The sequence below is a fragment of the Entelurus aequoreus genome, linkage group LG11 (genome assembly GCF_033978785.1).
Source record: "Entelurus aequoreus isolate RoL-2023_Sb linkage group LG11, RoL_Eaeq_v1.1, whole genome shotgun sequence".
Taxonomy (NCBI): domain Eukaryota; kingdom Metazoa; phylum Chordata; class Actinopteri; order Syngnathiformes; family Syngnathidae; genus Entelurus; species Entelurus aequoreus.
In genome coordinates, this window is record NC_084741.1 from 61451568 (window position 1) to 61471831 (window position 20264).

The 20264-nt window shown below is 39.9% G+C and overlaps 2 protein-coding genes across 4 annotated transcripts in view; both read left to right on the forward strand.

Moving 5' to 3' along the window:
• The first annotated feature begins 402 nt into the window (after positions 1-402).
• osr2 (odd-skipped related transciption factor 2) overlaps positions 403-20264 on the forward strand; it is a 206344-nt gene continuing 186482 nt past the window's right edge. The window contains exon 1 of one of the 2 annotated variants that reach the window (XM_062063724.1): positions 403-541. The gene's annotated coding sequence lies outside the window, so the exon portion shown is untranslated. The remainder of the gene's footprint in view (positions 542-20264) is intronic. The other variant, XM_062063723.1, reaches the window with a different exon arrangement.
• Positions 409-19629, forward strand: LOC133660320 (potassium voltage-gated channel subfamily S member 2-like). Of its 2 annotated transcripts, none has more exons than XM_062063718.1 (2): positions 409-541; positions 16149-19629. In XM_062063718.1, exons 1-2 carry the CDS (start codon positions 526-528, stop codon positions 17567-17569), a joined length of 1437 nt encoding a protein of 478 aa, XP_061919702.1. In that variant the 5' UTR covers positions 409-525; the 3' UTR covers positions 17570-19629. The 2 variants fall into 2 exon arrangements, with proteins under 2 accessions (XP_061919702.1, XP_061919703.1); XM_062063719.1 differs by lacking the exon at positions 409-541 and adding an exon at positions 15756-16032.

Here is a 20264-nt window from a genome sequence, read left to right on the forward strand (position 1 = left end):
GAGCGGGGGAGAACAAGGAACACAACAAATAAGCGGTGTTTGGTCATTTTAACGTGAAATAAATTATATCGATATTACGAAATTTTCTCAATTCATATCTTGTTTAAAAATATATCAATACATCTTACAAACTCAATATATCGCCCAGCCCTAACTCCCTCCAAAAAATGCTCAGAACATATTGTTACATGATCAGATAATATTGAATTGTGTAACATATGTAATTAGTTGCCGTATATTTTTCTGTCAACATTGAAATAAAAATTACATTTAGCCAGAAAGTGATTTATTATTCTTAGCCTTACAAAGGGAAGATAATACAAACAGGCTAACCCTGCTTTGTTTCTCGTACAATGAAGCTGATTTCAAACAGCCACCTGATATCTCTTTTCAGGGCCGGTAATGTTCCCGGCTACAGGTGTTTTTAGGATGTCTGAATCCGCATTTGGGAATCTCATCTGCAGCTGAAAGGGAAGCAGAGAAAGGACTGTCTGATGCAAATGAAGCTAAACATCTCCATGCTGTATGGGTCCAGCTGCAGGTAAGCTCCTGTCAAAGGGATTTACTCAAAACTCTCGTCTGATCTCACTGATCCTGCTTTATTTATGTGAAAAAAACATGCATTTACTATTTTTTCTGGCGTTTCCAATCAGTCCTGTGTTGGTAAAGCTGTTGCATGCTTTCATCTGAGTATCTCCCACTGGCCTGCAACCACACATACTTAAAGTATGAACAGTATATCATGGCTACTTCTGTAAAAACAAACAAACAACTACCACCAATTAAATGCGTAGTACTGTTTATCTTCAGCAAGGTTGTATAGGGGTAATTGTGCATTTAATTGGTATATGCACTGTACTAGGGATGTAACGATATGAACATTTTACATCGTGGTTATTGTGACCAAAATTATCACGTTTATTATTATTATCGTGGTATCGTTGAATGTGCTCAAAAAGTACTCATTCATAAACTGAAATCTTTTAAACAAGTTTTTTTTTTAAATGTTAGAAACTGTTAGAAAACCCACTATTTTTCATGTTTTGTGTTTTTATGCGTCACTGACAGTGTTTTAGTCTATCTGTTTTAATGGCTAAGCTGTTGTTTTAAATATTGGTTTGCACTGTTGCACTTTAAGATTTATCTAATTGGAAATTGCGTAAAAAAATCGAATATATTATTAATATTTATTATTCCTGGCAGCCGTTGTGACATTCTACACTCTTCAGCGGTCCTCGTACAAACTGTAAAAACACCTCTGTCTCTATTCCTTTGAGAATAGAACAATCACTCTGTCATAAGAGAGCACAGCTTGAGGTTCAATGTGCACAATTGAATAGCTTAGTTCAGGGGTAGGGAACCTATGGCTCGCGAGCCAGATGTGGCTCTTTTGATGACTGCATCTGGCTCTCAGATAAATCTTAGCTGACATTGCTTAACATGATAAGTAATTAATAATCCCGCCAGAAATCACAGTGTTAAAAATAACGTTGAAAATATAAAACATTCTCATGCATTTTAATCCATCCATCTGTTTTCTACCGCACCTGTTCAAGGTTGCGGGTGGCTCAGCCAATCCCAGCTGTCCTTCGGGGTACAAGAGGGTTGCATTAATGGTAAGAAGTATTTGATTTATTATTGGTTAGCTTCAGAATACCAATGTTATTAAAAAAAATAAGAGACTTATTATACTCTAAAAATGTCGGTCTTACTTAAAAATGCACGCATTTAGTTGTATTTAGTGTTAAAAAATTATATGGCTCTCACGGAAATACATTTTACAATATTTGGCGTTCATGGCTCTCTCAGCCACAAAGGTTCCCGACCCCTGGCTTAGTTGCTCAGACAGTAATGTGTTTATATAAGTTTGGATTGGGGTACATTGTTTCTTATCGCAGTTATTGTTATTGTGTCTTGTTTTCATATTAGTATTCAAGCTCGTCCGTGAGTTTATCGAAGTTTTTTGGATAATTTTAATTTAAAACGGTAACCGTTCTGGACTTTTACCGCGGTTATCATTAATGCTAGAGGTGGGAATCTTCGGCCACCTCATGATTCGATTACGATTCAGGAGCTACAATTTGATTAAAAATCGATTATTGATGCATGTTTAATTTATGTATGTCGATGCAGTTTTGCATTTGTTGTCGATTCACTAAATAAGCGTTTATCATTTGCAACTTTTAAAAACAATGCATTTGTAATGAAAAACAGTTAAATGAATTCCCATTACATTTATTAAATTCATAGAAATGTGTGCAAAATAATAAAGAAGCTGGTCAAATCTCTCAGTGAGGTGGCTCGCTGCAGTCAGACAAATTTTAGAACAGCCTGCATTATTCTATTTACAATAAATACATCTATTATCGATTATTGGCGTTTACCAATCGATGGTATTATCGTCCATGTCTGAATTGCGATGCATCTAAAAATCTATTATTTCCCATACGTCTAGTTGATACCGTTTATTGGTGCATCTCTACGCTGTACACACCCGAACAACATCTTGAAACTCGGGAGAATTCCAAGTATTCAGTAGTGTATAGTGTAAGAGCATACACTCTTTACACCCTGGCCTGCTCTAACATTGAAAAAGCAACATCTATTTTTTTTCACATTTCTATTTATTCAGCTTTCTTTGTGGTCTGCCTGCTCTTTCTGCCATAATAATCAAGGCCCATTAGATGGCATTACCATGGTGTGAATGGGAAGACGGAAAATGAATTAATGCATCCTATATTTGATGTGTCATAATAAATATGACTGTACCAGATTACATTTTCATTTCCAATGCCCATCAATCTTGCTCGAGGCTGCAGGTTCGTCTATCAGGGATGGTGGGTGATCACAGTGATCTATGAATGGCAGTTTTTTATCATGTATGTGGGCTGTTACATTTTCCATGTGGCTATGTGGACAGCTTCATGTTCAAATCAGTGGCCTAGTGGTTAGAGTGTCCGCCCTGAGATCGGTAGGTTGGAGTTTAAATCCCAGCCGAGTCATACCAAAGACTATAAAAATGGGACCCATAACCTCCCTGCTTGGCACTCAGCAACAAAGGGTTGGAGTTGGGGGTTAAATCACCAAAATGATTCCTGGGCGCGGCGCCGCTGCTGCCCACTGCTCCCCAAGGGGATGGGTCAAATGCAGAGGACAAGTTTCACCACATCTAGTGTGTGTGTGACAATCATTGGTACTTTAATCTTTAATCTTAAAAAATAGGAGTATAATGTACCAATTCCCGGTACTTGGGAATCAATACCGGTACTTAAAAGTACCACATTTCAGTACTTTTGTGTGTGTTGATAAATGTTGGTAATAAAATGTTATTTCTCTAAAGTAACATTTAAAAAATAGCTGATTATGATACCTGTGTTGTTCAGTTGTTACAGTCGTTCTCATAAGTTTACATTGATTGATTGATTGATTGAGACTTTTATTAGTAGGTTGCACAGTGAAGTACATATTCCGTACAATTGACCACTAAATGGTAACACCCGAATAAGTTTTTCAACTTGTTTAAGTCGGGGTCCACTTAAATTGATTCATGATACAGATATATACTATCATATATACTACCATCATAATACAGTCATCACACAAGATAATCACATTGAATTATTTACATTATTTACAATCAGGGGTGTGGAGGGGGTGGGGGGTAGGATATGGACAGCAAGTAGTAGACATATATATAGAGAGAGAGAGAAAGAGAGCGAGAGAGAGAGAGAGATCAGAAGGCATAAGAAAAAGTATCTGCATTTGATTGTTTACATTTGATGATTAGCAATCCAGGGAGGGTGTTAGTTTAGGGTTGTAGCTGCCTGGAGGTGAACTTTTAGTGCGGTTTTGAAGGAGGATAGAGATGCCCTTTCTTTTATACCTGTTGGGAGCGCATTCTACATTGATGTGGCATAGAAAGAGAATGAGTTAAGACCTTTGTTAGTTCGGAATCTGGGTTTAACGTGGTTAGTGGAGCTCCCCCTGGTGTTGTGGTTATGGCGGTCATTTACGTTAAGGAAGTAGTTTGACATGTACTTCGGTATCAGGGAGGTGTAGTGGATTTTATAGACTAGGCTCAGTGCAAGTTGTTTAACTCTGTCCTCCACCTTGAGCCAGCCCACTTTAGAGAAGTGGGTAGGAGTGAGGTGGGATCTGGGGTGGAGGTTTAGAAGTAACCTGACTAGCTTGTTCTGAGATGTTTGGAGTTTAGATTTGAGGGTTTTGGAGGTGCTAGGGCACCAGGAGGTGCATGCGTAATCGAAAAAGGGTTGAACGAGAGTTCTCGCCAGAATCCTCAAGGTGCTTTTGTTGACCAGAGAGGAGATTCTGTAGAGAAATCTCGTTCGTTGGTTAACCTTTCTGATTACCTTGGTTGCCATTTTATCACAGGAAAGGTTAGCCTCTAGAATGGAACCTAGGTAGGTGACTTCATCTTTCCTGGTGATAACAATGTCATCCACTTTTATGGTGAAGTCATTGACTTTCTTAAGGTTGATGTGGGACCCAAACAGGATGGATTCTGTTTTACCCAAGTGTATGGATAGCTTGTTATCAGCGAGCCAGGTGCAAGTTCTACACAGCTCAGCACTGAGGATTTTTTCCACCTGTGACTTGTCCTTGCCGGATACCAGCAGGGCAGAGTCATCCGCAAACCAAAACAATTCACAGTCGCATGCCGATGACATGTCATTTATGTATATTAGGAACAGTAAAGGTCCCAATATACTGCCTTTGGGGACTCCACAGCTCACCGAGAGAGGGGGGGGGGGACATGGTGCCGTTCACCTCTACCACCTGCTCCCTCCACTCCAAGTAAGATTGCATCCAGCTCCATGAGGTTTTGTTAAATCCGATTGCTCTGAGCTTATCCAATAGTATAGCGTGGTTAACGGTGTCAAAGGCCTTCTGAAGGTCCAGCATGACCATGCCGCAGTATTTGCCCGCGTCCACCTCATGTTTGATGTGGTCGGTCAGATAGAGAAGGCATGTGTCAGTGGAGTGGTTAGTTCTGAAGCCGGATTGGAATTTGTACATGAGTTTATTAGTAGCAAGGTAAGTATCGACCTGTTCATAAACTATTTTCTCCATTACTTTCGAAATGGAACTGAGAATAGAAACAGGTCGGTAGTTGCCAGGTTCCAATTTGCTTCCTTTTTTAAAGAGGGGAGTTACTCTTGCTATCTTAAAATCTTTTGGTACTTGGCCTTGTGTAATTGATAGGTTTATTATGTGCGTGATGATCGGGGCAATGATGGAGGCAGAGTCCCTGAGGAATCTGGAGGGAATATTATCAAGGCCGGTGGCCTTGTTAGGGTGGAGCGCGCTCAATTTTTTAAACACCTCATCAGCTGTGACCATTTGTAATTTGAAATCATCGTTGGATACTCCTAGCTTTCTGTAGAAGGCTTTAATGTGTTCTACACCAAAGCGACCAGAGTGGTGGGACAGCTTGTTGACAAGAGTTGCGGCTATGCTGGTGAAAAAGCTGTTAAGTCTGCTAGCTACCTCCATTTTGTCTGTAATGAGGGAGTCACCCTCCTTGATGCTGATGTTGGTGAGTCTTGTTTTAAGTTTCTGGCTGCAACCAGGAAGCTGGTTGTTGAGAATTTTCCAGAGCTCACGTGGCTTATTTGTGTTTTCCTCTATTTTGTCGTTAATGTAATTTTTTTTAAGGATTTAGTCAGGTTGGTTGACTTATTTCTTAATTTATTGCATTGCTTTTTGAGAGTTGAAAAGAGTAATTTGAGGTTGATGTTAATGGGTTGTTTATCTACTTCTGTTTTACATTTTTGGTATTCAGAGTATTTTCTGTCTCTGTCTTTAATGGCAGCTAATAGGTCCGGATTCATCCATGGTTCCGAGCGGGCTTTGATCCTGACTGTTTTCACGGGAGCCATGTCATTTAGTATCTTTAGGAACGCCGTTTTGAAGCGATCCCAAGCAACATCGACCAGGTTGCTCGCGAGCACAGGGGACCAGTCCCACTCATCTAATTTTAAATTGAAATTGTCATTGGAGTATTTTTTGAGGGATCTGGATTGGGCTGTTATGTGGCCATTGGTTTTGGGTTTAGCTATTTTACGGGTGCAGAAGGTTAGATAGTGGTCGCTAAGACCACAGATCATGACCCCACTTTTTTATTTTAGGCCGGTCTGAAGTGAGAATGAGATCTATGGTTGATTGGGTGGAATCACACATCCTTGTAGGTAGCGCTATTAGCTGGGAAAGACCGTGCAGATTACAAAACTTGCTGAAGGATCTGAAGAAAGGCGCATCTTTGCGTTGAATATCTGTGTTCAGATCCCCAGTTATAATTTTCTCCACGTTGTCTGTCCCTGCCAAGCATTCTTCCAAAGCCCCATAGAAATCACTCTGATTAGGGGGTCTATAAACAGTCCCTATTAGTACCGGCTTAGCGTTTTTTAATTTGATTTCCGCCCACACAGATTCCAGGTCCTTGTGGTTAAGATCAGTGCGAGTTATGTATTTTATATCTTGGTGAATATACATACAAACTCCCCCACCGTGTTTATCCTTTCTGATAACCGAAAAGTTTTCTATTTCTATCTCTGAGTCAGAAATACTTTGATCAAATTTGGTTTCAGAGAAACACAAAATTTTTACCTTCGTGTTGAGGAACATTTCTCTGATTTGGTCGAGTTTGGCTCCAGAGAGGCTGTTCACATTAAGGTGGATGATGTGTAGTCCACTGGAACCAAAAAGAGCATCAGAGTCCGCTGTGTTGTGGTACTGACCAGAAAAGTTCTTGGTTGTTATTGCTGTTGAAGTTGAAGAAGAGAAGAGAGAGAGAGGAGAGAGAGAGAGAGGCATCTTCCTCCAGGTGAAGGGGGAGGGAGGGGGAGGGGCGGAGTTGGAGAGGGGGAGAGGGGGAGGCCAGGTAGGGTTGCTGGGGGTGGATTTCCTTTTGGCGGGCTTTTTTGAGGACAAAGAGAATAACGAAAATGTTTTTGTAAAGGCGCCTCTAAATCCAGTGTATGCCGCGTCCTCGACCGCCGTGGACCGGGGAGAGGCCGCGTGGACCCCCGCCATCTCGTGCAGTTCCCCGCCATCATCGATGACTGGTTCGCCGTCCACCCCCGCCGCTGCGTCCTTTCACCGCCGCTGAGTCGATGCCTTCTCCGATGACTGGGTCGTCCTCCACCGCCGAGCCTCCGACCGTGTCGATGAACGGGGCGAAGTCCTCACATACCCTGGGAGAATTTTGGATTTTTTAGTCATTCTTCAGAGAATATGAATGATAACACAAAAACCTTTCTTCCACTCATGCTTAATGGTTGTGTGAAGCTATTTATTGGCAAACAACTGTGTTTACTCTTTTTAAATCAAAATGACGAAAGAAAGTGCCCAAATGATCCTGATCAAAAGTTTACATACCCCAGTGACTTTGATCTGATAACATGCACAAAAGTTGACACAAACAGGTTTGAATGGCTAATCAAGGTTCCAATCCTCACCTGTTACATGTTTGTTTGTAATTAATGTGTGTGTATAAAAGGTCAGTGAGTTTCTGGGCTTCTGACAGACCATTGCATCTTTCATCCAGTGCTGCACAGATGTTTCTGGATTCTGAGTCATGGGGAAGGCAAAATAATTGTCAAAGGATCTGCGAGAAAAGGTAATTGAACTGCATAAAACAGGAAAGGGGTATAAAAAGGTATCCAAGGAATTGAGAATGCCAATCAGCAGTGTTCAAACACTGATTAAGAAGTGGAAAATGAGGGATTCAGGTAGACCAGCAAAGATTTCAGCCACAACTGCCAGGAAAATTGTTCGAGATGCAAAGAAAAATCCATAAATAACTTCAGCTGAAATACAGGACTCTCTGAAAAATTGTGGTGTGGCTGTTTCAAGATGCACAATAAGGAGGCACTTGAAGAAAAATGGGCTGCATGGTCGAGTGACCAGAAGAAAGCCATTTCTGCGCAAATGTCACAAAGTATCCCGCTTACATTACGCCAAACAGCACAGAGACAAGCCTCAAAACTTCTGGAACAAAGTAATTTGGAGTGTTGAGACCAAAATTGAACTTTTTGGCCACTCAACCATGCTTTTGCCTTCCCCATGACTCAGAATCCAGTAACATCTGTGCAGTACTGGATGAAAGATGCAATGGTCTGTCAGAAGCCCAGAAACTCACTGACCTTTTATACACACACATTAATTAAAAACAAACATGTCACAGGTGAGGGTTGGAACCTTGATTAGCCATTCAAACCTGTTTGTGTCAACTTTTGTGCATGTTATCAGATCAAAGTCACTGGGGTATGTAAACTTTTGATCAGGGTCATTTGTGCACTTTCTTTTGTCATTTTGATTTAAAAAGAGTAAACACAGTTGTTTGCCAATAAATAGCTTCACACAACCAGTAAGCATGAGTGGAAGAAAGGCTTTTGTGTTATCATTCATATTCTCTGAAGAATGGCCAAGAAATCCTAAATTCTCCCAGGGTACGTAAACGTATGAGCACAACTGTATATATTGTTTTCCTATGAAATTGAATTCTCATTTGCAATTAAGCTACACTTCCAAGACATTAAACGTCTGTACTTTATCAAGGGTATCTTCTCTAACCAGGAAGTAGCTTTTCCCATGAAGCTGAATGTGTTATGTTGCACCCTAAAAATGTTTATAATGTGTGTGTTGTGCTTATTACATACCAACTGTTTGATTGTAACATTCATCTTAGCTGTAGTTTTCATGACCACATTTGGAGGTGTTGAAATTGCCATGGAAAACCTGTAATGCTAATTAATAGCAGCCTGTCTATGGCAAATCCAGTGTAAATTGGAAGAGTGGAGTCTTACTTTACGTTTAACCGTTTTTCTACCAGGCATACTTGCTTTGATGGTGTTAAAAATTGCACAATTACTTGGAGGGAGTTTGGCTGAGTCCGCCCTGAGTGCTGCTTGAGTGATTTTCCTTGAGTTTCCTTGAACCGGTGTTCAGTTTGCAACCAGACGTGACGAGTCAGCAACTGGATGTGACGTCACGTACAACAAAGGTATCGAAATATAGCACCATTTGATTTTACGTTATTGGTAGTACCGACAGTAGTACAAACCGAATTTCGTCGGTACCTATAAAAGACCGAATTTCGTATCCATCCCTATTCAGGATATTGTTAGCTTCTGATGTTCCTGGTGCAGTACAATATGGAAGGTCAAGCCTCTGCCTGTGCTTTGAAAAGAGGAAGAAAAACTCTTCTCTCCTCCTCTTGGTCTTGTCCTCATTCTGACATCTTTGTCTCCTCCTAATCTTTCTTTGCACCATTCTCTTAAGCAAAATCACTCCAATGTATTCTGGTCTACAGTATGTGGATGGTATACAGTTGCATTGGGCATGGAAACTAGATAACAGCAAAGAAGTTCATTGAGCTGATCGGATGTTTGATTTTTTAAACTACTCAACTGCGTAACTCAATATATCAATCAAGATGACTACAGCAATGTTTGTCCAAACAGCAAATGTAATACGGCGACTTGCAATGTAATTCTGCACAGAACAGGCGAATTACAGGGAGTTTTAAATGCCCTCTTGTTATAGTCATGAACACATTTGCAATTATTATTTTACACCTGTGGTTCGTTTTATTAGCATTTCAAAATGTTTTGTGTCTATTTTCCGCTTACAACCTTTACCCTATGTACAGTACACTCCACACTGGAACGGTCATGCACAAAAAACATATGAAGGGCAGAAAGTTAAGTCATAGACAATGTATGTCACAGTCAGGGTGCCTTTTATTATACAGAAATCAACATTGAAAGTGCATTGACATTTTAAATGTCAGCTTGCTCTTCTTTGAGATTTAAGGCAGCAAATAAAAATGGGTATTAGGATTCAGATATTGAGAATTGTGTGAATGTTATCCTGCATCAAAATTATTTTACTTATTTTATTCTGATCAGTTTTTTGGAAGCTTAACTCTTCCAAATTTCTCAACCAATTCAAAGTATTCCATTGTTAAGTTGCTTAACTCACTTAGGACACAAATGCTATATACTGAAGGCATAATATAAGTTCCAAAAATTTCTACATTTTTAATCAGGCCACATTTTCGGCAACAAAATTTGAGTTGAAAATAAATACATTTTAAAGTTAAACATCTCTCTACCAATTCAAACCATTCCAACATGAAAACATTCGGATTCAAGAACTATTTACCATCGCAAAAATACGTCTAAACATATCCTGAAAATACTTATTCCATGTAAATTCCTTTATTTATATTTTCATATTTCATTACTCATTAAAAACTATTCTAACATTAAAACATTCAGCTCATTTAGGAAATTTGCACATTGCCACTTTTCCTGATATTCCCCATTTCTCTAACACAAATTCCCTTTGATCCTAAGAATTAAATCCCAGCACGAAATAAACTAATTTAAAAGTTTCAGACTATTTATTATCTACATAACATAATTCCCAGTTTTACAGACTTCCTCTTTTTCAGGTCCAAACATTCCCACTGAAATGAATGGCATTTTTCCAGATTTCTCAACCAAGTCACATCATTCCATCACCAAAACATTGAGGACCATTTAAAAAACAATAATGATAATTTCCCCCATTCCAAAAATGTTTACTATTCTCGTAATTCCACATGTTCCGTTAAGCATTTCAGTCCAGCGCTTCAGCATTTGCACTCAATTTGTACACAAATTGCCTTGTCTGGACTTAAAATTACATTTATGATTGTGTTATCCTCTCATGTCAGCATGAATATTACGTATTATTATACATATTATTATAATTATTACTGTATGTAAATGCAATGTATTGATGACAGTGAATCTAGATACAAATTGCATCATCCTCATTGATAGAACATCACATTTCTACAGATATGATTGTGACTTCCACACATCTTCTTCAGCAATGCTCAGGGATTTGCAGACCGCTTGCAGCAGCAGGCGGACACACTTTAAACTACTGAGCCCATGTGAGATTGTGATAAAGGTGGCTCCAAAAGTCCTGCAGGGCTTTGAGCTCTCCCCACAAATACATCCTTTACCATGTCGTCTTTGTGTCTCAGCAAAATGGCTGTTGGAGTGACACAGGCCAGGCCGGACCATATCACCTGCATACCTATTCATTCAAATCCACCTTTTGCTCCATCAGAGACAATGTAATCCACTCTATTTTAAAAATGGTTAGACAGTCTTTCACCTAAGATAACCTAGCGAAAAATATTCACAGCTTTCAACTACAATTGGCTTGGACCAAAGACTGTAGACTTGTTGTGTCACTAACCACATTTGGTTTGTGGCCTGTCATGGCATTTTTGTAATCTTTTGTCTAAAACCACAATTTGAGTCTAAAAGTTTGTGTGTGTGGCTTTATCTTCACTGCATTGGTCTGTTTATGACCCTTTACACATTCTTGGGGCTTTCTGGCGACAGCTTTACTTGGTTCTTCTTACTTCCAAAACTTCACCTCCTCCATGATTAGGACAAAGATTGCTGTGATGTTGGTTGATCACTAATTTATGTTGTATCTTTCCTTCTCGGCATCCATCTTAGGGGCCCCCACATGGTTGAGTCCCATTGGGTTGAGTTCATTATTGCCCTGATCAGATCCGAGGATGCCGTTGTGGTTTGTGCAGCCCTTTGAGACATTTGTGATTCAGGGCTATATAAATAATCTTTGATTGACTGATTGATTTGTCAAAGGTTACTCTTCAAATGAGTTTCATTTGTGATTGTGACTGCATGTGTAATGTTTAATCAAAACATTCCTGGTTTTTGCTAATATCGCAATCAGATTAAGTGTGTTTCACTCATCTTCCTCCCTCTTCTTCTTCCTCCCGGTGATGGGACGTGTCGCCCCGACCCTCCTCCTTCCCCTCTCATTCCCAAAAGGCTATAAAGTTCTGGAAGAGTTCTTTGTCTGTCTGTCTCTCTCTCGCTCCTTCTTGCTCTTTCTCCTTTCTTTCTGTAGCAGCGTAAAATCTTTCTCCTTTGTAATCTGATGTATTTTGAGTGCTCAAATAAATACCAAAAAAGATCTTAGTGGGGCACTTGTACCACTGTACATGCTCAATTTACGCACAACTCCCATAGGCAGCACTCTTCTGATGCTGGCAAGAAACAAGAATTATGGATATTCTGAGATTTTCCAGTCCCTGGTTGCAAACCTCTACACAAAAAACGTGTCAAATTAGTTCCATAGTTGATTAAGTAAATGTGGGTAAATCCTCACTTCTTCTTAGGTCTTCACTAAAGTTGTGTATTTCTAGTTAAATTCAAACCATAATTTATGTGAAAGGGCAACAACAAGTATATTCAACACTTTTGCAGATATGAAATAACTGATGATACACTTACATTTTTTACTGATAACAAAATTCCAATACAACATTTTGTAAGTTTTTAGGTAATAGTCCCAACTCACCACTGTGTGCTCCCTGAGGTAAGCTAGAATAATTGAGAGGGAAAGCATCCTTCACCTATTGTACATTCAATATTCTCATATAAAAAAATCCCAGCAGGCAAAAAATTAATGCCTGCTATTGTTTAATAATTCACTACTGAAGTGCTTGTGTGTGGTTTTAAGAATGCCGTTGAGCTTGAGAATAATAGCACTATATTGAATTTTAAATGTTAAACATTTCTGGAATATACAGAAGACAATTTCACTGATGAGACCATGTTTTCAGACTGCAGATAACAGTTGAACTAGTTTCTGCAAGAAAGGTATAGTAACACTCAATGCCATGTTTGGCATAAACTCGACTTCAGTGTCATACTTGCAAACGTGTTACTCTTACTGTTTCAAGCATCCCTCAAACATTTCTTTTTGAGCATTGTGTGCCTACCCCTGCCAATCATGGATATTTATTGAGACATGGTGAACATACCCTTCAGTGTCTAATCAATAAAGGCATTTTATAAGGTCATAGCTTTAGTGCAGGCTTTATAGTCTGTCTGATTGTGTTGTTGGTGATATCTTCGCTAAAGTAAAAAAGCCGATTTGTTTTGGTCGTATTGGAGGTCAGTGTGGTAAAGTCATACTGTGTATGCTGTCTATCCGCGTTAAAGATAGTGTCATTTTTTAATATTTTGACATGGGTTGATTAATGACCTAGAAAACTGAAGAAGTAGTTTAGCCCCAAATCCCCTTTCAGGGGGTGAAAAGCCAGTTTATTTGATTAAAAAATAGAATAAAATGCGCACCAAAGTTTAGTGAGAAACACCTTTATTTACTTAGAGATAATGTGATGCTTACACATCCGATACGGTGTATTTACAATTTTAAATGTATACAAATGTATATTATAGTTGTGTCATGCTTTCCAATTATGTGCATGGGACATAAGAAATAAGGTCACCTATTTTTCACCTTCTTCTTGTTGACATGTAAAATTACAATGTTACCAGGCGGCAGTCTGAGTTCGCTGTGAGTGCTTGACTACATATTTCCCGTCCAAGTGCTTCAGACGGTGCAGATGCTGCAACCAATTGTGACGTCCCGTACAACAAAGGTATCAGAATATGGCACCTTTTATTTTTGCGTGAATCGATACCGAAGTACCGAATTTGATGTCCATCCCTAAATACTGATAAAAAATGGTCACGCAGCATTTGTTAACATCCATCTATTATGTTACCTACCGATGCACGAATAAGTCCAATATTGTCTTTCATGGCTGAATGCTTTATTCGTAAACCCGTCCAGATGTAAAGAAATGATGTGCCTTCCACTTTTATACTTTTACTTCTCACGAGTCTAAATGGACTTGAAAGGGCCACGTTGGTATTGTTGCATCTTTTAAATCTTGTGAAAAGTATTTTTTCTTCAGTGTATGAATCTACTTCATAACATTCATAAACCTTTAAAATACGCTGACCTCTGCGCTATTAAAGGTATATAAACTGTAGTCGTACTGCATATTTGCCTTTAATGTGAGAACCTGAACTAAGGGAACCTAGCAATAGTATTCACTTTCAAGTGGCTCAAAATGTCGTTAGTAGTTGTACTGCAGAGAATCCTTGCTGTGACGCTTCTCCAGAGTGACCTTTTGTTATGTTTTAATAGTCTCCTGCTGCATGACATTCCGAGACGTTCTTGTGTTGTATGACTAGAACTGTATTGCCTCTTTCAAGGAGGTTATGTTTTCATCTGTTTTCATTTGCCTTTTTCTTTAAAAAAATATATTTTACTTATTTCTGTAATGGATTATTTTTCTGGCAATTAGTCTAGTCTGTATACATATATATACTGTATATATATATGTCAAAATCCACATAGAGAGGTGGGCGGTACACAATAGGGATGGGTGATACTGCACGTTTTGGTATCAGTCAGATACCAAATAAATACAGAGCCAGTATTACCCGTAGTAATGCAGATACTTCTGTTTAAGTTTTTTCCAAGATCGACCTTTTATTTGTTGATGATTATCAACATCAAAATAGAACAGCAAAGATTTTAGGGGAACAAACAACATTGCACATCTGGATTGGCTGACTGGGGTGGTGGTAAAAAAGGATGAATGTCATGAGATCAAATACTTATTTCCCCCATTTTATAGACATGTGCAATTACTTATCAAGTGTAAAATAAACATGGAGAATGTCTGCAAGCGAGAAGCAGACACAGCCTTTAGTGGTGTTTTTTTCTGTGATTATAATTTATTATTACTACCCTGCCTTCCGCCCAAGTGCAGGTAGGATAGGCTCCAGCCCCCCTGCGGCCTCGAGAGGGACAAGTAGAAAATGGATATTATCACTGAATTATTAGTAAATAATAAAGTAAAATAAATATGAAATAGTTCAGTAATTTGACAATGAGCTGTGCGTATGTATTTTACTGCCATATTGTGTCTATTTTTAAGTCTTTATGGTATAAAAAAAAGTAAAACATTAACACAGTATTTGTTTTCTGATTTTCGTTGCAATCCTGTGCTTTTTGAGTTTAAAGTTGTCAAGAACACTCTAACATTGATACATTTTTTTTTGTAAAAGTAGATCCAATGCTACTGAAAAAACCTTCCAACTTTTGCCACAACTCTCTGAAAAAGCCGCCGCCAGTTCGTCATTTTAGGCCGCCACAACAACAACAAAAAAAGCTTGTGAAATCCTGGAGGAACGGTACCTAGGAGCAGTCCGCTAAGAAGACGCCTGTTTGACCACCAAGTGTTTGAGCCTGTGCCGGTTCTGCAACCGGACGTGGCGTAACAAGCAACAAAGGTATTGAAATATGGCACCGTTTGATTTTACGTGAATCGCTACCCCAGTAGTACCAATGAAAAGTAGACGGTGTCTATAAAAGTATTTATGTACCTATCCCTACTTTTATTATACACAATTAAGAAAAATGTGTGAACCGTGCAAAATAACTAAACAATAGCAAAAACTCTTTGCTGTCATTTCCCTGGAAATGTCTTGGATTTTTGCCCCTAAAAGCCCTCCTGTGTCCAATGGTTTATTAATGGAGGTGAAAGATAACAATGTAACAAAATGAACAAAAACAAAAAACACAGATATTTGAAAATATCTGAAAATAACCGAAAATATCGATACAGGTCAGTATCGACTTGATACGGATGCTGTCCTTGATATTGACAGTATAGACATTTGTATCGATCTACCCACCCCTCATACAGAGAAGGAGCACTACATGTTGCTGCGCAGCAACAGATAGAAGAGACGTTTTGTAGAGTGAGAGAGCGAGAGAGAAAGGATTCCCCCTTTACTAACAGGCAGCTTGCAGGCGTGGACCTTGTGCGTGTGTGTGCGCGCTCGTGTGTTTATGTGTATGTGCGTGTGCTCCCAGCCCGACTCGTGTGTGGCTCCGATGCTGCATATAAACCAGAATCCACGGCAGTTATTTTTGTCTGAAGGCATCTTCATATTCCGCATCGCTCCCTTTGGAGGAGTTTATCACACTCATCCTGACTGAGACGCGCCTACAGCTCTCCGGTAGATGATGCGAACATTTTAGGGCAGACAAGTCGACCACCAATGACCAGGATGGAAGCAAGGATTTGGTGACCCGCTTGCAGTAAGTTCTTTAATTGCATGTTCTTTTCCCTTTAATAGAAATACGAGAGAAACGTTTGGCTGCAGATGAGACATGCAGTTAATTAAAATGATACATTTGGGTCGTTATGTGCTCAGATATGACAGGTCAAGTCCTGAGGGAACCTGGTGACGCCGCCATTCGTATCAACGTGGGAGGCTTCAAGAAGCGTCTCCACTCAGACACACTCTCCAGGTTCCCGGAGACAAGGCTGGCGCGTCTCCTCCTGTGCCAGTCGAAGGAGTCCATACTGGAGCTGTGCGATGACTACGACGACACAGAGAAGGAGTTCTACTTCGATAGGAACCCTGCACTTTTCCCATACGTGTTGAATTTCTACAACACGGGTCGGCTGCACGTTATGGCTGAGTTGTGCATCTTCTCTTTCAGCCAGGAAATCGAGTACTGGGGTATTAATGAGTTTTTTATTGACTCCTGCTGCAGCGGCGCTTATCACTGTAGGAAAATGGACCAGGACAGAGCGGAGTCGGACGACAGGAGCGATGAAGGTAGCACCACTTCGTCATTCGACGAGCTTATGGAGTTTTACAATGACGCCACTAAATTCGACAAGCAGCCGCTGGGGAGCACGCGCAGGCGTGTCTGGCTAATGCTGGACAACCCGGGCTACTCCGGGGCCAGCCGCATCATCAGCCTCCTCTCCATCCTGGTGGTGCTCGGCTCCATCGCCACTATGTGTATGAACAGCATGAGCGAGTTTAGTCTGGTGGACAGCGAGGGGCAAACCACAGAAGACCCCCGCTTTGAGATAGTGGAACACTTTGGCATCGCTTGGTTCACCTTGGAGCTTGTGGCCAGGTTCGCCGTAGCGCCGGACCTGGTGCACTTTTACGAGCACCCTTTAAATGTTATCGACTTAGTGTCCATACTTCCCTTTTACCTGACGCTTGTCGTTAATCTTGTAGTGGAGAGCAGCCCCGCACTCGCCAACCTGGGCCGCGTGGCGCAAGTGCTTAGACTCATGCGGATTTTCCGGATACTGAAGCTGGCACGCCACTCCACCGGGCTGCGTTCTCTGGGGGCCACCTTGAGGAACAGCTACAAGGAGGTGGGCCTACTGCTTCTTTATTTGGCAGTGGGGGTGTCTTTTTTCTCCGTCATGGCCTACACAGTTGAGAACGAAGACAGCGAGGATCTGTCCACCATCCCAGCGTGCTGGTGGTGGGCCACGGTCAGCATGACAACAGTAGGATATGGAGACGTGGTGCCCTTATCTTTAGCGGGAAAGCTGACAGCCTCAGCTTGCATCCTGGCGGGGATTTTAGTGGTAGTGCTTCCCATCACGCTCATTTTCAATAAATTCTCCCTCTTTTACAAGAGACAAAAACAGTTGGAGATCGCGATGCGAAGCTGCGATTTTGACGAGGGCATAAAAGAGGTGCCCTCGGTCAACCTGAGGAACTATTACGCACACAAAGTTAAGTCTCTTATGGCAAGTCTGTCAAACATGAGTCGGAGTTCACCCAGTGAACACAGTCTGAACGAGTCGATACACTGAAGGTGGTTTTGTATGATGAGCTGTCCCAGGTGCTGAAACATCCAGCGCAATAGCTATGTTGGACATAAGGTTGCAAAGTGGCAGTGAATTACGGGTGCACATTTTGTGGGAAGTTGAATATTCCTTGCTCAATCTATATAAGAATTAATGGGAATTAATTGGACAATTGGGGTGATTTATATGAACTGTATCCAATATAATTATACATTTTGTTTCAAATATATGCAACAGTAGGTAATAGGTAGTTAACAAAAATATAAGGTTTTTTTTTTTTTTTTGCATTTTAGTAATTTTTTTTTTCAACACCCTTTCCTTTATCAGTGCCCTATCCATTTTTATACATGCTTTATTATTTAACATTTAATTTAAACAAAACACATTTTTAATGACAAAATGTGAGCAAACAAAATCATGTACATGTCAACATGTAAAAATATATAGTGAGAATGAAGGAATTAAAAAAGCTCTGCTTTTCCTACTCTTTTTGGACATGTTGAATGGTCAGTAACTGGTCAAGCATCCATCCATACATCCATCTACTTCCGCTAATCCGAGGTTGTGTTGCGGAGGCAGTAGCCTAAGTAGAGAATCCCAGACTTCCCTCTCTGCAGTCCCTTCGTCAAGCACCTCCCTGGGGATCCCAGGGCGTTCTCGGGCCAGTCGGTAGACATAGTCTTCCCAATGTGTCCTGGGTCTTCCCCGTGACCTCCTACCGGTCTGACCGAAACACCTTCCTAGGCAGGTGTACTTAAAGCTCCTCCCGAATGACAGAGCTTCTCACTCTGTGTCTAAGGGAGAGCCCTGACACCCGACAAAGAAAACTCATTTCGGCCGCTTGTACCTGGGATCTTGTCACTCATAACAGTAGGTGAGGATGGGAACATAGATCGACAGGTAAATTGAGAGCTTTGACTTCCAGCTCAGCTTCTTCTTCAACACGAGGGATCAATGCAGGGTCCAGACGCCACACCGATCCGCCTTGACTCAGACTTGGAGGTGCTGATTCTCATCCCAGCCGCTTCACACTTCAAACTGATCAAGAATGTCCGAAAAACAAATAAACCATACCAAACAAAAAACAGCTGAACTCCTTTCTAAATACAGAATAATGTAGAACACCATCCTCCCTCCCCCGAATAATATGCAAATGAAAGTGTACAACAAGCAGCTCAGATAAAAAAATATATCTTAATATATTGCAGCAATTAGTATTTCTCTTTTCAATATGGCCCTAATGTGTCATATTTAATTTTATGTATAAAAAAACAAACTCAGCACATTCAACACCCCTGGCTTAGATGTAAAGCAATGTAGTATATCAACTATACACCTGCTCATACAACACATCGTGTTGTCATTAGCATACATGCATGATGATATACCTTGGATTTATTTGTGAGTACTATAGCACTTAAATCATATTTGAATGAACAACAATAAAACACTTGTTGCCATCTTAATTTCATTCCCCTACTTCAAAAATGTGACATCGAGGGTGTGCAGTTTCAATTGTGTAGCTTTATGTAGGGACTGCAGTTTGTTATTAAGGTTCTCTATAAACTAACCTGCAGTCATTGCATTGAAAATCACTTGTATTCCATTCATTCACACAAATTCATTTTAGTCCCCATGGAATGTTTTTTTCACCATTGAAGATTCCTACAATTCTGCAACCCTACCTGCACCTCTCTGTAGTGGCGTGCAATAAACCTTTGTGTCCGTTCTCGGTGGAAATAACAGCAAATATTGTGAAGCTTGAGTATAACATCCCACTGTGCACTAACAGTACTTGACAAAAAATAACATGAAAACCATGTGTGGTTGTTTTCAGTCTGATACATGTAGTCCACCATCTCTTCTTGTTGTAATAGCAAATGTATGGAAAGTAAACTGTACCAGATCAGTCAAATGTGATTTTGTGATTTTGCAACGCAATGACATCAGATGTGTGTGTGTGTCATATACAAAGTGAATTAAACAAGTAAAAACATGAATTTGTTTTTCATTTTGTTTCACTGAATGCGGACATTTGGGTCTGACACATTTTGACAAGCAACAAACAGCAGCCACTCACAAGTGACATTTAAAATATTTTTCTGCTGCACCATCAGTTTTAAATAAACCATATTTTTAGCATTTCTGATTCTGTACCATTTATTCTCCCTCTAGCAATGACAAAAGAACAATATTACACATTTTGCCTTTTAAGATATCAAATTCACTTAATTGACAATGTCTCATAATTATTAATTTAATGGTATGTTGTTTTAGGAAGTAATATATTGTCATTAAACTGAATGTGAGGGTATTGTCTTTTGTTTAGTCCTTCAAAGTGGCCCTGCGACCCTAATGGGGACAATCAGTAGAAAATGGATGGATGGAAGTAATGTTGACCAAAATGATCATGGTTATCACTAGGGATGTCCGATAATGGCTTTTTGCCGATATCCGATATTCCGATATTGTCCAACTCTTTAATTACCGATACCGATATCAACCGATACTAATATCAACCGATATATGCAGTCGTGGAATTAACACATTATTATGCCTAATTTGGACAACCAGGTATGGTGAAGATAAGGTACTTTTTAAAAAAATTAGTAAAATAAGATAAATAAATTAAAAACTTTTTCTTGAGTACACTCAAAAAAATGACTCATTGGATGAACTCAATAAAAATGAGGGCAGGATT